At 40.7% G+C, this 12,606-nt stretch overlaps 1 protein-coding gene across 1 annotated transcript in view; it reads left to right on the plus strand.

Annotated features, from left to right (window-relative positions):
• PAPSS1 (3'-phosphoadenosine 5'-phosphosulfate synthase 1) overlaps window positions 1-12,606 on the plus strand; it is a 42,151-nt gene that overhangs the window by 6,109 nt on the left and 23,436 nt on the right. The window contains exons 2-5 of the mRNA XM_032186080.1: window positions 847-961; window positions 4,426-4,661; window positions 5,073-5,211; window positions 7,114-7,232. Coding sequence (XP_032041971.1) covers window positions 847-961; window positions 4,426-4,661; window positions 5,073-5,211; window positions 7,114-7,232 — 609 coding nt within the window. The remainder of the gene's footprint in view (window positions 1-846; window positions 962-4,425; window positions 4,662-5,072; window positions 5,212-7,113; window positions 7,233-12,606) is intronic.

Here is a 12,606-nt window from a genome sequence, read left to right on the forward strand (position 1 = left end):
ATATTTCTTTTCATTTTGTTAGCTTGTTCGTGCTTGGTCTGGTTATCTAAGGTCTTGATCTTTCACAAGCAAAGTTCAGACAATCAGATACCAGCGAAACTCAAGGGAATGTTGGGGCTGATCTTCCTGTTCCTTTGGCTTAGATTATGAAATGTGCTTGACAGCAATGTCATCTTATGTAAGATGATACGGCAGCTTATTATGGTGAATAAATAGCTTTAAGGAAGTCTTAACTGGATTTTTTAAAACAGAATTTTATCAGGAAAACCACATCTTTATGAGCACTTTCTTTAAAAAGTCACTTTAGGAATATTTTCTGTAAGGACTCAGAATATATCGTAACTGTCTTAATTTTGGAAACTGAAGACAGAAAAAGGCAGAGTGGTTCAGAGGTGCGACTGCTGAACTGAAAGGTGGATCACATGCATAGTTTGCAATGAGAAGGTGTCTTTTTATGAGTTAAAAGTGAGCCAATGTTTGGCTGCTTATGACTGAAACCTTCATTTCTGTGAGAGGAATCCACTCGCTCTCCTTAGATTTAACGACTCGAATAGGAGTCAGGTCTAGCAGTTCCTCTCTCTCTCGTTGGCTGATTTTTCTTCAGCTGGTTGTATATGAAAACAATTGACTAGCCTGATAACCCAAGTTTCAGAGGAGGGGCACAAGGTATGTGGGTGTTTAACTTCCTTTGTGCCCTTTCACATTGCAGTAGATGGATTGGGCATTGGTTTTGCTTTCCATTCACAGGTCTCCAAGTCCTCCTTTGTGCCTGTGAATAAGGTTTGATATACTTTGCCACCTTATCTTATCAGAAGTTAAAGACCTAATCGTCTGCTATTTCCACAGGGAATGCAGAGGGCAACCAACGTTACCTACCAAGCTCATCATGTCAGCAGAAATAAGAGAGGCCAGGTGGTTGGAACAAGAAGTGGTTTTCGAGGATGCACAGTCTGGTTAACAGGTACGGTTTAGGATTTCTCAGGATCCTTGTGTCTTGCTTTAGTTTGTCTTCTGAAAAGCTGTTTATCTGTAGCTCCTTTTTTTTTTTTTTTTTTTTTCAAAGTTGAATGTTCGTGGCATCTGAGCCCTTGCTTGATGCAGTTTAATTATTATTTTTTAGGCTGACTATCAAGAAATTGCTCTGGGACAGATAATAGCTTGAGATTGCATTTTGTTCAGTGCTCTAGGAACGTTAAATTAATCGCTGTCCACTGATTAATTCTTAGAGTGCGTTGGAGTGTGTTTTTTTTTTAACCACATTCTTGCTGTTCTTGCTGTCTGTTTCAACTGCTAATATATAAAACCTTTTTTATACGGTCTGCTTTTCTGAATCATTTTTGTAAAGATCCCGTCTTTGTAATGTTCATGGCTTTGGGTTGAAATAACAATTTGTTGTAATCATATGCCTTTGGACAGCAATTGCATGTTGTGACAAAGCATAGCAGGGCTTATTCTGAAGTCAGCGTGGTCTTTTCCCACTGAATTGTTTTGATTATAAAAAGAGAGTGTTAAGTAAATCCTGGAAGGTAGCTTTGTTACAGAAGTGCAACTTTTTTGTTTGTTTGTTCTGTGCTTCAAAGTTCTCTGAAGCATTAACACACTAACTTTGGAGTTTTTCAGTTATCACAGAGAAAAAATGCAGCCAAATTTCTTCTTTAATTAGTTTCTGCTGAGGAAGCTGAAACTGTGGTGGTACAGTTCCTTCAAAGTTCTCTCCTGTTGTCAGCAATTAGGGTATAGTGGTGTAGGAAAGGTGTATTCAGAGATCAATTTTCAATTCTAAAGTAAGATTTATTTGAGAGTGAAACTATAATGCATGTCTTCTGCTGTGAAGTTAGAGGGTCATAGTGGGGAAAAAAATGAGAAATGTATCAAAAATATGGGCAAGTGTTGCTTTCATGTGTAAAATAATGTAATACAATTTTTTTGAGTAAGTTATTTTAAAGACTTACCAGCTCAAAGCTGATTTTTATAGATCATTGTTTAATGACCTTAACTTTTACATTCCATTACATGTTGGAAACCAGATGTTGCATGGGACACTGAACATTTCAGTGAATAGCAAGCTAGATGCAGGAACAAAATTACAAACCACAAACATGAGCTATGAGAAGGAAATGGTGAGTAGCTGCAATCCTAGTTTGGATGGCCACGCTTGTCTTCTAGGATGGGGGCTGCAAGTTGAGGGAGATGATTCTCCCCACATACTCTGCCCTTGTGCGACCCCTCCTGGAGTGTATCCTGCTCTAAAAGGGCATGGTCTTGTTAGAGTGGCTCCAGAGGAGGGCCACAAAGTGATCAGAGGGCTGGAACACGCCTGTGAAGAAAGGCTGCGAGCACTGGGGTTGGTTAGCCTGGAGAGGAGAAGGCTCTAGGGAAATATTAGTGTAGCATTTCAGCTTAAAGGAGGCTTATAAGAAAGAAGGGGAGAGGCTTTTCACTAGGGCTTGTAGTGGTAGGACAAGGGGTAATGATTTTAAAATAAAAAGGGGTAGAATCAGTTTAGATACAAGAAAAAAAAATCTTGACTGTGAGGGTGGTGAGGCCCTGGCACAGGCTGCCCTCAGAAGCTGGGGGTGCCCCATCCCTGGAGGTGCTCAAGGCCAGGCTGGATGGGGCCTTGAGCAACTTGCTGTAGTGGGGAGGTGTCCCTGCGCGTGGCAGGGGGGTTGGAACTGGATGATCTGTAAGGTCCCTTCCAGCCCAAATCATTCCGACTCTAACTGCTGCCAAAAGAACATTGTTCTCTTCCCAGCCTTGCCCTACTTTCACCCCGCCCAGTCTGACCTTGAGCTGATTCAACTTGCTCAATCATCAGTGAACTTAACACGGCGCAATAAATAAATACATAAATAAAAAAAGATTAGCAAACTGAGTTGGCTAATGAGCGCCAGAGGTGGTAGAATAATGGAGGTAGGATGGTGAGAGTGAAGAGAGGCAAGAGAGCAGGACCTGCCCTTCTGGCAAGCTGTTTCTGGCCTAAGTCACGACATTCAGCTTCATCGTTTTTAGCTGTTGCTCTTTTCAAGCCAGACAAGTAAGCACTGACAACAGAAGCTTGAGTTGTCTGAGTGTAGATAATTTTTATAGATGATAAAACATCATTCACACCTTTGGAGTCGTTTTCAGAGACTGGAGTATGAGCTAAGCCATAAAGAAATCAGAGGTGGACAGGAGGGCTTGTATTCAGAGGGGAAGAGAGATACAGGTGTTGGCTTAGGCTCTTGTATCGGGCTTGACCTGGGATACACATTCTGATTTTCAATAGACTGCTCTGCGTCCTGTGGATATTAAACTGAGCAAAGGATGAACCAGTACTGTGACTCTTCATCTTTTAAATTGCCCTAAACTATTACAGCTCTCAAAGTTTGCTTTGCATTTTCTTACTAAGTGCTTGTTTAGTCTGATTGTCACCCTTTATTGTAAAGGTCTTTGAAGTAATACTAAACTGACTGTTGCTTTGTGTGTTTTTTTTTCTTTCTCTGAACACTAAAATAAATCTTAACCATCACTAATAAAAATCAAAGCAGCTTTATTCACTTAGTAGTGTTACTATTAGTATTTCTTTTTTTGTTTACCATTACCCTTACCATTTTTCTTACACAGAGGATTAAAGTTGTCTTACCAAGATTTGAGTTTGTGTCCCATTTAAGAATTGATTGCCCTGTATTAAGCTTAAGCACTCACTTCATATAAACTCCTAGATTCTAGTCTGGAAAATTACTTAAACACATCCCCAACTTAAAGCAAGCAGTAGACTTAGTGCAAGCAAGGACATTCTGCATTGTGTGAAGGTTTGTTGCCTAAGTTTCTGAACTGAAGGTTCATATTCCAATTGCCTTTGCTTGTTTTTGACACATTCTGCTTAGTGGAGCGTGACTGCTGTGTGTGAGTCCTGAGAGACACAGTTCTGCTCTCTGTGTGGTGATCTAATTCAGTGCTGTTACTCTGCAAGGAGTCAGAACAGTGTGGTTTGGTCTGAGCCCCATCTGTTGACTGAAATTCACCTGACCGTGAGAGCTTCCTCATCTAATGCAATTGTAACATCTCCTTAACTCTGTTTTGGGTTTCTGAATGTAGCTTGCTCAGGTGGAAACAACTGCCAGCCACAGCAGCACTGGGCAATAGGTACCACCTCTGTGAACAGCAACAGCTCTCAAGGCCAGACTCTTCATCTTTTTCAAGCAGCACACTTAATTTTGTGCCTCGCTCTCCCTGTGTCTGTTGTCTGTGTAACAGGCACTTAGCTTGTTTTGAGGGTAAGCATCTCTGAAAGGCAGAACCAGGCATTGCACTTGTTGCTTTTTTTATTGTACTGGTAGTAGTACATGTGCTACAGTTCACCCCAACTTGTTTTTATTCTTACAATACCTATTTTAATTCAATTTAATTCTTTTTTTTTTTTTTTTTTTTTAATTCAATTAGGTCTGTCAGGTGCTGGGAAGACTACAGTTAGCATGGCTCTGGAGGAGTATTTAGTATGCCATGGCATTCCGTGCTACACCTTGGACGGTGACAATATTCGCCAAGGCCTTAATAAGAATCTGGGCTTCACACCCGAAGATAGAGAAGAAAACGTCCGTCGGATTGCTGAGGTTGCCAAACTGTTTGCAGATGCTGGCTTGGTGTGCATCACTAGTTTCATCTCTCCATATACTCAGGTAAATGTGAAAACCCTCTTGATAGTGTGAGGGAAAATAAAAAATGTGAAATGTCGCTCAGAATTTGAGTTACAAGAACCTGTCACTGAAGTTAGCCAGGATAAAATGCTTGCTATTTTTTTTTTGACATTAATATTTTCTGGAGGTGATTGTTCAAACTCCAGAAACACTAAACTTAAGTACAGAAAGAAGTTGAGATTACTTCTGAAACCGGGACCGTGTGAAGAACTGTGAAAAAACGGATTTAGCTGGTGGGGCATCAGTTGTTCAAGTTGTTTCTTTTCTTCAGACTTGGAGAATTTGCTTACATTTTGCTATCAGCTTCTTTAAAATGAACTTCAGAAGCAGAAAAGCAATACCAATGTTACGTGGATTCAATCTCTTAGTATTTTTTTTCCTGTTTCCTTTCAGGATCGTAATAACGCCAGGCGAATTCATGAAGGGGCAAGTTTGCCTTTTTTTGAAGTCTTTGTGGATGCTCCGTTGCACGTCTGTGAACAGAGAGATGTTAAGGGGCTCTATAAGAAAGCCAGAGCTGGAGAAATTAAAGGTGAACCTAAATGTAGTTGTGTCCTTTCTGCATAGGTGAAATGTTGTAACTGGACTACGCGTAAGTGTGTGAGCTCGAGTTTGTGAGTGTGTCACTTTTCCAAATGGCTGAACTGGGGATAGGACTGAGCAGAAAATTGGGATCAAATTCTGCCTGGGGCAGCTGACTATTATAAATGCATAGGACAGTAATGGGGCAAAAGTGCCTATCCTCACATAGAAACTGTGTAATCTGCTCAAGGCTTCTCGATTGCAAGCTCTTAGAATTGAGGAACAGTCTTACCTGCTTTGCATGCCTAAAAAGAGCCTGATACTTCTCTTAAGTCTTTAAAGAACTGTCTTAATACGAATTACCCACTTTTCCTTCCAAAATGTAGTGTCACCATCTTTCTGTAAAGAGACTAACTTGTTTATTTTGAAATCAAGGTTCAGTGCTAGTGCCCATGGGTATAATTTTCTGTCCCCAGACTTCGTTAAGACTCTGAAGTACAGCAGCCTGCAATTACTTCAGACAAACAAACGAACAAAAGCAACCTCGCCCTACAAAACAACTAAAAGTGTGATGACTTGTTGAAAATATTGTTTAAAGAGCTCTTAGCTCTGTATTATTTTAGGTAGAAGAGGCTGATAACATTTTTCACCTCTATTAAGAAGCAAAGTAATTTTTAAAGGTTTCACTTTCATGGGTCGAGTTTGCTCATGCTCTGATGATGACATCGCTATTAATCAAGGCTGACACAAAATTCAAGAAACCCGAGACACTCCAGATGACTTGGTTGAAGCTCAGTGCTTCTGCCAAATACGCAGTGAAGAATGGGCAATAAACACAGCTGAAGTCAGGTTTGCTCAGAATCATAGCAAGATGCCTTGCGTGGGAAAGGTGCGAGGCTATTGTACTGTACAGAATCCTTGTTTGTGCAACACAGAAATTTGTTAATTTTACAAAGCCCACAAGGGAATTTTGTAACTTCAGAAGTGGTAGTGAGATATTCAGTGCCTACAAGGGAATCTAGCAGTGACTGTTTCTTATGAACTACTTGATATGAAGGCTTGAAATTAAATGGACATACCTGTTAATTACAACTTCTGTTGTCTTCCTTTTCTCTAAGAATGGTAATGGGATAGGTTTTTTTTTTTTTTTTTTTTTCTCCTATTCCCATTCCTTAGTCATTAGGTACTCTTAAAGTACACAGGTTTTGGAACAGACACTGGCCTTTCTTTTTCACATCAGGTACTGCAGCAATTGGTATTTTTCGCAGATGGGGAGTAAAGCTACTAATTTAGAGAATATTTAAATCTGAAGTGCAAAACTCAAATTACAGTGTTTGCATTTACAAGTATGGAGGATGCAGGTGTCCAGTTAATAGAGCCCAGCTGATGTCTCTGCTGGAGATGAGATCTGTAGCAGCGCATGCTTTGACACTGAGCTTGACTTTCCTTCTTGTTCGTGCATGGTTGGTTGGAATCTCCTCTGTTTCAATGCAGATTGGTAGCCAGCTAGGCCAGAACAGGAGTCACCAGTCACTTACAAGGTCTGTGAAAATAGTCTTCATGGCTACTAATGAAAGACAGCTGCTGGATGTGTATCTACTAACTCTGTGTTGAAGTGCACGGCTCTTTTGTCAGTGCTACCTCTTTTATTCACAGAGTAAATCAAATACCAACAAACATATACAATGTACATGCTGCAGAATGCTGAAGTTAGATGCAGTCATGTGGTAGGATTAGCAAATAGCCCGATGAAGAAAAAAGCAGGTGATTCCCCTAAGCAATCATCTGTTAAGGAAAGTAAAGCTTTGTGCTCATGCCTTGTTTATGTCCTGAAAACTGTTACGTGAACGATCTTAAAATGCAGTCATCTTTTGGAAGAAGTCATTTAAGATTTTTGTCTTCTGTTCTCTAGGCTTTACTGGAATTGACTCTGAGTATGAAAAACCAGAAGCCCCAGAGCTTGTGCTGAAAACTGATTCCTGTGACGTGAACGATTGCATACAACAAGTTGTGGAACTTCTTCAGGAGAGGGTGAGCAGCAATGCAGCTGTATCTTAGTAGCTTTTTCAAAGCATTGGTGCATGAAATCTGAATGTATGTACTGGGAAACTCAGAATTTTCGAGTTAAAGACTTAAAGTTTTTAAATTCTAGCTTTTTAAAATTGTCCTGCTTTCAACCTAAATATTGCAACAACGTTGGTCTCCAAGTGAATTATCTTTGGACAAGTAAAAAAATTCATTTATGTTCACTATCATAACTGATAACTTTAAGGGAGAGAAGTTGTCTCAGTTGTTACAGAACCAGCAGTGACTGTCAACGTTTAAATTGCTTGCTAGCTTTTGTAAATCTCTCTTTTTTTTTTTTTTTTTTTTTACTTTGTCTCTAAAGCATATTTATTAGTACGTACTGCAAACATGAAGAGACAGGGATGCAGTACCACAGTAATCTGAGCTGACGGGCTGCTGTGATTGCCTGGCCTTCCTTTGCATTATTTTTTTCTTTTGTAGTAGTAAAAGTGATCTTGCAGTTAGGTAGCAACTGCTTCAGGAAGCTGATCTTCCTGATAAGGCTGAGTTAATGGTTTATAGCTTCTGAAAAAGCAGGTCTGTTTCCTCCCTCACGTCATCTATACCATCCCTTCTGAAGTTCTAGTGTTACTCCTGTTGTCTGGGAAGTGGATTCAGTTCATTACCCAACCTGAAAAACAAACACAAGCCCCAAAAGTGGTGGCAGTCATCATGAGAAGGCTTTATAGTCTTGAAACTGTACCCCAGTCTTTTTTTATTGTCTTTAGGTGGTGGTGTTTTTTTAATGACCTACACCAGTTCATTGCAGAGTTGCATGAGACGTGATGACTCGACGATCCAGAGGAGGTAGTAGTATGTGGTCAGGAAGAAGGAGGCCAGTGGCATTTTGAGAATGGACAGAGTAATTATTGTCTTCAGTTCTCAGCTTCGATCTGTCAGCAGTTCATATCCTAACTGAGATGTTCCTTATATATGTCCTGAACTGCTGATATTCTCATCCTAATGTTTTTAAGCTGTATTAAGCAGCAGCGTTACCTAATACGCTAATAAGCTGGCTTCTACAGACAGTGTCAAGGCCTTCATATTGAAAAGAAAGCAGAGCTTAAGGTTGGTGACTGGTGAATTTTATTTCTGGTGTGGGATGGAATTTTATATGCCATTCTGCCTTCCCTGACAGAGTATGGTAATCACTCAGAGGGAGAAGGATCAACATGTCAGGGTAACAACAAGTTCACCCCTCTAGCTTTGGTTTGCCTCTTCTCCTTAGTCTTCACCTCGATAGGAAGGCGTTTGCTAATGTTTGTACAGAAGGAGTTTGTCTCCTTACATTCTTACCTGTAGTCAGTGAGTAGCAGGATGACATTTCATGGCCATGATTTTAATTTAGATGCTCTAACAGGCAGTTCCTCATGCTCTTTGTGAGGTGGATGTACGGGGAACTGCAGGTGTATGCAGTAGCTTGAGTAAAGCTCCGCCAAGTCCTGAAGCTGGTACAAGCAAAAAGACCTCATCATATAGTCAGCGCTGAGTTCCCTGTAGCTTTCTATTGCCAGTACGCCTTCGGAGAGATTTATTTTTTTCTAAATTTTCAAGAAAACTCTATTAACAGTTCACTGCTTGATCAAGGTTGCTCAGGAGACCTGACACAGGAGAAAAACCACAGCAGAGTGCTAGACTTGAACCCTAGTACTCACCTGAATATTTTTTTGGAGGAAAAAAAGGAGAGAACTTTATAAGACCTATCTATGGGAGGTGGCAAATCCTTACTGTGGGAAGACCAGTTCAGATTTCACAATTCTAGAAAGCTGTGTGCCAACAAGCAACTCTTGCATTAGTACATTTGGTACACAATGCTGAATGCTGGCTTCTGGCCCAGGCAGCTTTGCTCTGTCCTTTGATTAAAGCACATCTTAACATTTTTTTTCTTTGTAGAGAATAGTACAATGAATGGAAGATGTCTTGGTGGTTGCTTACTTTAGGGAGACAATGAAACCAAGGCATGGCTGAACAGGCCGTATATAACCCAGTGATATCTTAAATATAATTCTGGTAGGTTTCCCTTAGCTGGAAAAACCTGTGGTTTTGTTCCTTACTAATTGCACTGGATTATTGAGAAAAGAACTGTAAGACAGCAGCATTACAAATATATATTTTTTAATAGCTGTGAAATACGCTGTAAGGAAGTCCTCTTGATGTTGGTAATCCTTGAGTTTCAGGGGCTCTTCTTCTACTAGTTCAGAAAATAATGGTAATAAAAGACAGCACAGCTGAAAAATGTGTGTATGTTGAGATAGATGCAGACAGATGGGGATATACATAGATATACATTAAGAATATGAAGCATTTATTATTTCATGAGAAATGGAAACTTGGTTCTGTCGTGGTTTAACCCGGCCGGCAGCTAAACACCACGCAGCCGTTCGCTCACCGTCCCCACTCCCTCTCTGGGACGGGGGAGAGAAATGGAAAGTGAAGCCCGTGAGTTGAGATAAAGACAGCTTAATAAGACAGGAAAATAACAATAACAATAATAATACAATGATGATAATAGTACTACTACTAATGATGTGCACAAACAAGTGATGCACAATGCAATTGCTCACCACCCGCTGACCGATGCCCAGCCTAACCCCGAGCAGTCCGGCCCCCCTCCCTCGGCTAGCCACCCATATATATTGTTTAGCATGACGCCAAACAAATGTATCAGGTATTCTCCAGAAATATGTTCAGTACGTTATGGAAGAAAAGGGAGGAAACTGCACGGAGGAGTAATAAGCAGCTGTTGAGTCTGGAAAGTTCTTGTGTGGTGTAACTCAGTTTTGAAGGGCACCTGGATAGATTTTTTTTTTTTTTTTTGCATGTGAATGCAATAAATAAAACACTTCAAAGTTCTTTTCAGGGACCTAGCGTGTGAGGTACTGTATCTGCTAAAGCTGCTGAGCCTGAGTCGCGTGAGAAGTTCCTTTCAATACTGAATGAATGAGTCCTTGCTCAATCCATAGTCAGAAAGGCATGTGTGTGGCTTTGGGCTTGATAAGTTTGCCTCTTAGTCTGCTGATACCGTCCAATATGCTGTCAAGCAAGCCTACTGCAGATGTTTGGCTATGGAGATTTCATTGTTTTAGCTTTTTCCTGTCAACAAATGTAGCTGATCTAGCTAATGACACAAAGCTCATATTCCTCAGTAATGAAATCGGTTCAATATTTAACCAGGGAAATGCTTTCTCAAGAAGTTACTTCTCAGAAATGCCACCCTTATTGTTAAGGAAGTGCCAAAGGCATATAAGGAAAGAGTTGCATTTCTGGTACCTACCTTTCATTGTACTGAGGAAAAGTGGCTTTTAACTGCTTTTGTACAGAAGTCCCATTCTTAGGGGCATAATATTACAGCAGCTCTGCAAATACCACAAAAGAAACCCACAAACGTTGGGAATTTGATTATGTACTTCTACTTAGATCAATTCATTGTGAGTGTGTGTATAAACCTTCCCTCTCTTATTCCATCTACCACCCATCCTCCAAATTACAGCCAAAGGTTGAGTTCTTGTCTAAGCCTGGGAACATTCTCTTCTGAGGCTCAATATCATACTTGCATTTAGGGAGGTGGTCCTCCTGGTCTTTGAAAGCATTGATTTCATAACTGTATTCACACAGTTCCTTACAATTGTATTCAAAAGCTGTATTTTGGAGCAGCGAGAATTTCAAGCAAAATAGAAATTGAGGGTGGCAGTTCCTGGCAAGCTTGTAGACATGGATTCTGCTCTTCTGTATAATCTGTGTATATTTTTTTTCCCTCAATTATACTGCACTGTTACCATCACTGTAACCATAGTGATTCTTTATGGATCTCGGTCCTCAATGTTATCTAGTTCCTCCCTGACTTATCAAAACTGTGATTAAAAATACTGTGTGATCACCTTGGTTATAAGCTCGAATTGCAGCAGGCCCCAAACCCGTTTTTTTTTGTTTGTTTGTTTGTTTGCAACATGACAAACTATTTATAAGTGTTTTTGCAGCTGCCTGTGCAGCAAAGAAGGCCGATGGCATACTGTACCGTATCAGCAAAAGCAGGTTGAGGGAAGTGATTAGAACAAGCGGCCCTGAGAATCTGTGGATGCTCCATCCTTGGAGATGTTTCAAACTTGATTAGCCAAGTCCCTGAGCAGCCGACAGCAACTGGTTCAGTTCTGAGCAGGAAACTGGACTAGATGACCTCCAGAGGTCCCCCTGTGATTCTGGGAGAAGCTGGGGAAAAAGCAAGTGCTGCATAAAGGCCGTGCAGGACTCTACTGGTAGTTTTATACTTATAGCAGTAAGTATGTAAGCCAGGATGAGCAGAAAACTTCATAAGCTTTTAAGTATAACCAAAAAAAAAAAAACCACCACCAAAAAAAACCACCAAAACCTCAGCATTAAATTTCCGTAATTCCCACATCAAAATACCACTGATTTCTTCTCATTGCTTAGAGAAGTAAGGAGAACTTGTGTGTTTTAAGTTAGGGATTTCCTGCTTTTGAGTTATGCTGGAGTTATGATTGTTGTCTTTTGAAAATATACTGCTGAATGGTATTACAGAAATGGATATCACCAGCTCAGATTGTTTTTTGTTTGGTTGTTTGTTTTTTCTAGAAAGCGTGTATATTTTTGTGGTTTTTAAAGAACAAACTGCAGTTACATTGAATGGTGTAATAAGGTACAGCGGTGGTGTCGTTTTTGTTGCTGCGGCATGTCTTTTGCTTTCTTCTCTGTTTTTTAACTTCTGCAGTTTGGGAAAAGGGACAGGCAAGGTTTTGGTTCACGGACGGTCTGTGTTAGTCATGGAGAGTCCAGCTGGGCAGTAATCACAGACCCACCGAATCATTTAGTTTGGAAAAGACCTGTAAAATCACCAAGCCCAACCATCCACCTAGCACAACAAGTCCACCACTGCACCGTGTCCCTAAGTGCCACATCCACACATCTCTTAAATATCTCTAGGGATGGAGGCTTCACCACTGCCCCAGGCAGCTTGTTCCAATGCCCACCCATGCTTTCCATGAAGAAACTCTGCCTGACATCTATCTAAACCTCTGCCGAGGCAACTTGAGACCGTTTCCTCATGTCCATCACTTTTCACCCGAGAAAAGAGACTGACACCTCCTCTCAGGTAGCTGTAGAGAGCACTAAGGTCTCCCCTCAGCCTCCTTTTCTCAAGACTAACCAGTGCCAGTTCCCTCAGCCTCTCCTCTTAAGTCATGTTCTAGTCTCTCCACCAGCTTCATTGCTCTTCAGTGAATGGGTTCAAACTTCCTGCTCCTCCAAACAAGGTCTGTATTTATAGCTGACCGACAGTGGATGACACAGGTGAACCCTTCCCTTCTTTATTTATGGATGGGTA

The sequence above is a fragment of the Aythya fuligula genome, chromosome 4, assembly GCF_009819795.1.
Source record: "Aythya fuligula isolate bAytFul2 chromosome 4, bAytFul2.pri, whole genome shotgun sequence".
Taxonomy (NCBI): domain Eukaryota; kingdom Metazoa; phylum Chordata; class Aves; order Anseriformes; family Anatidae; genus Aythya; species Aythya fuligula.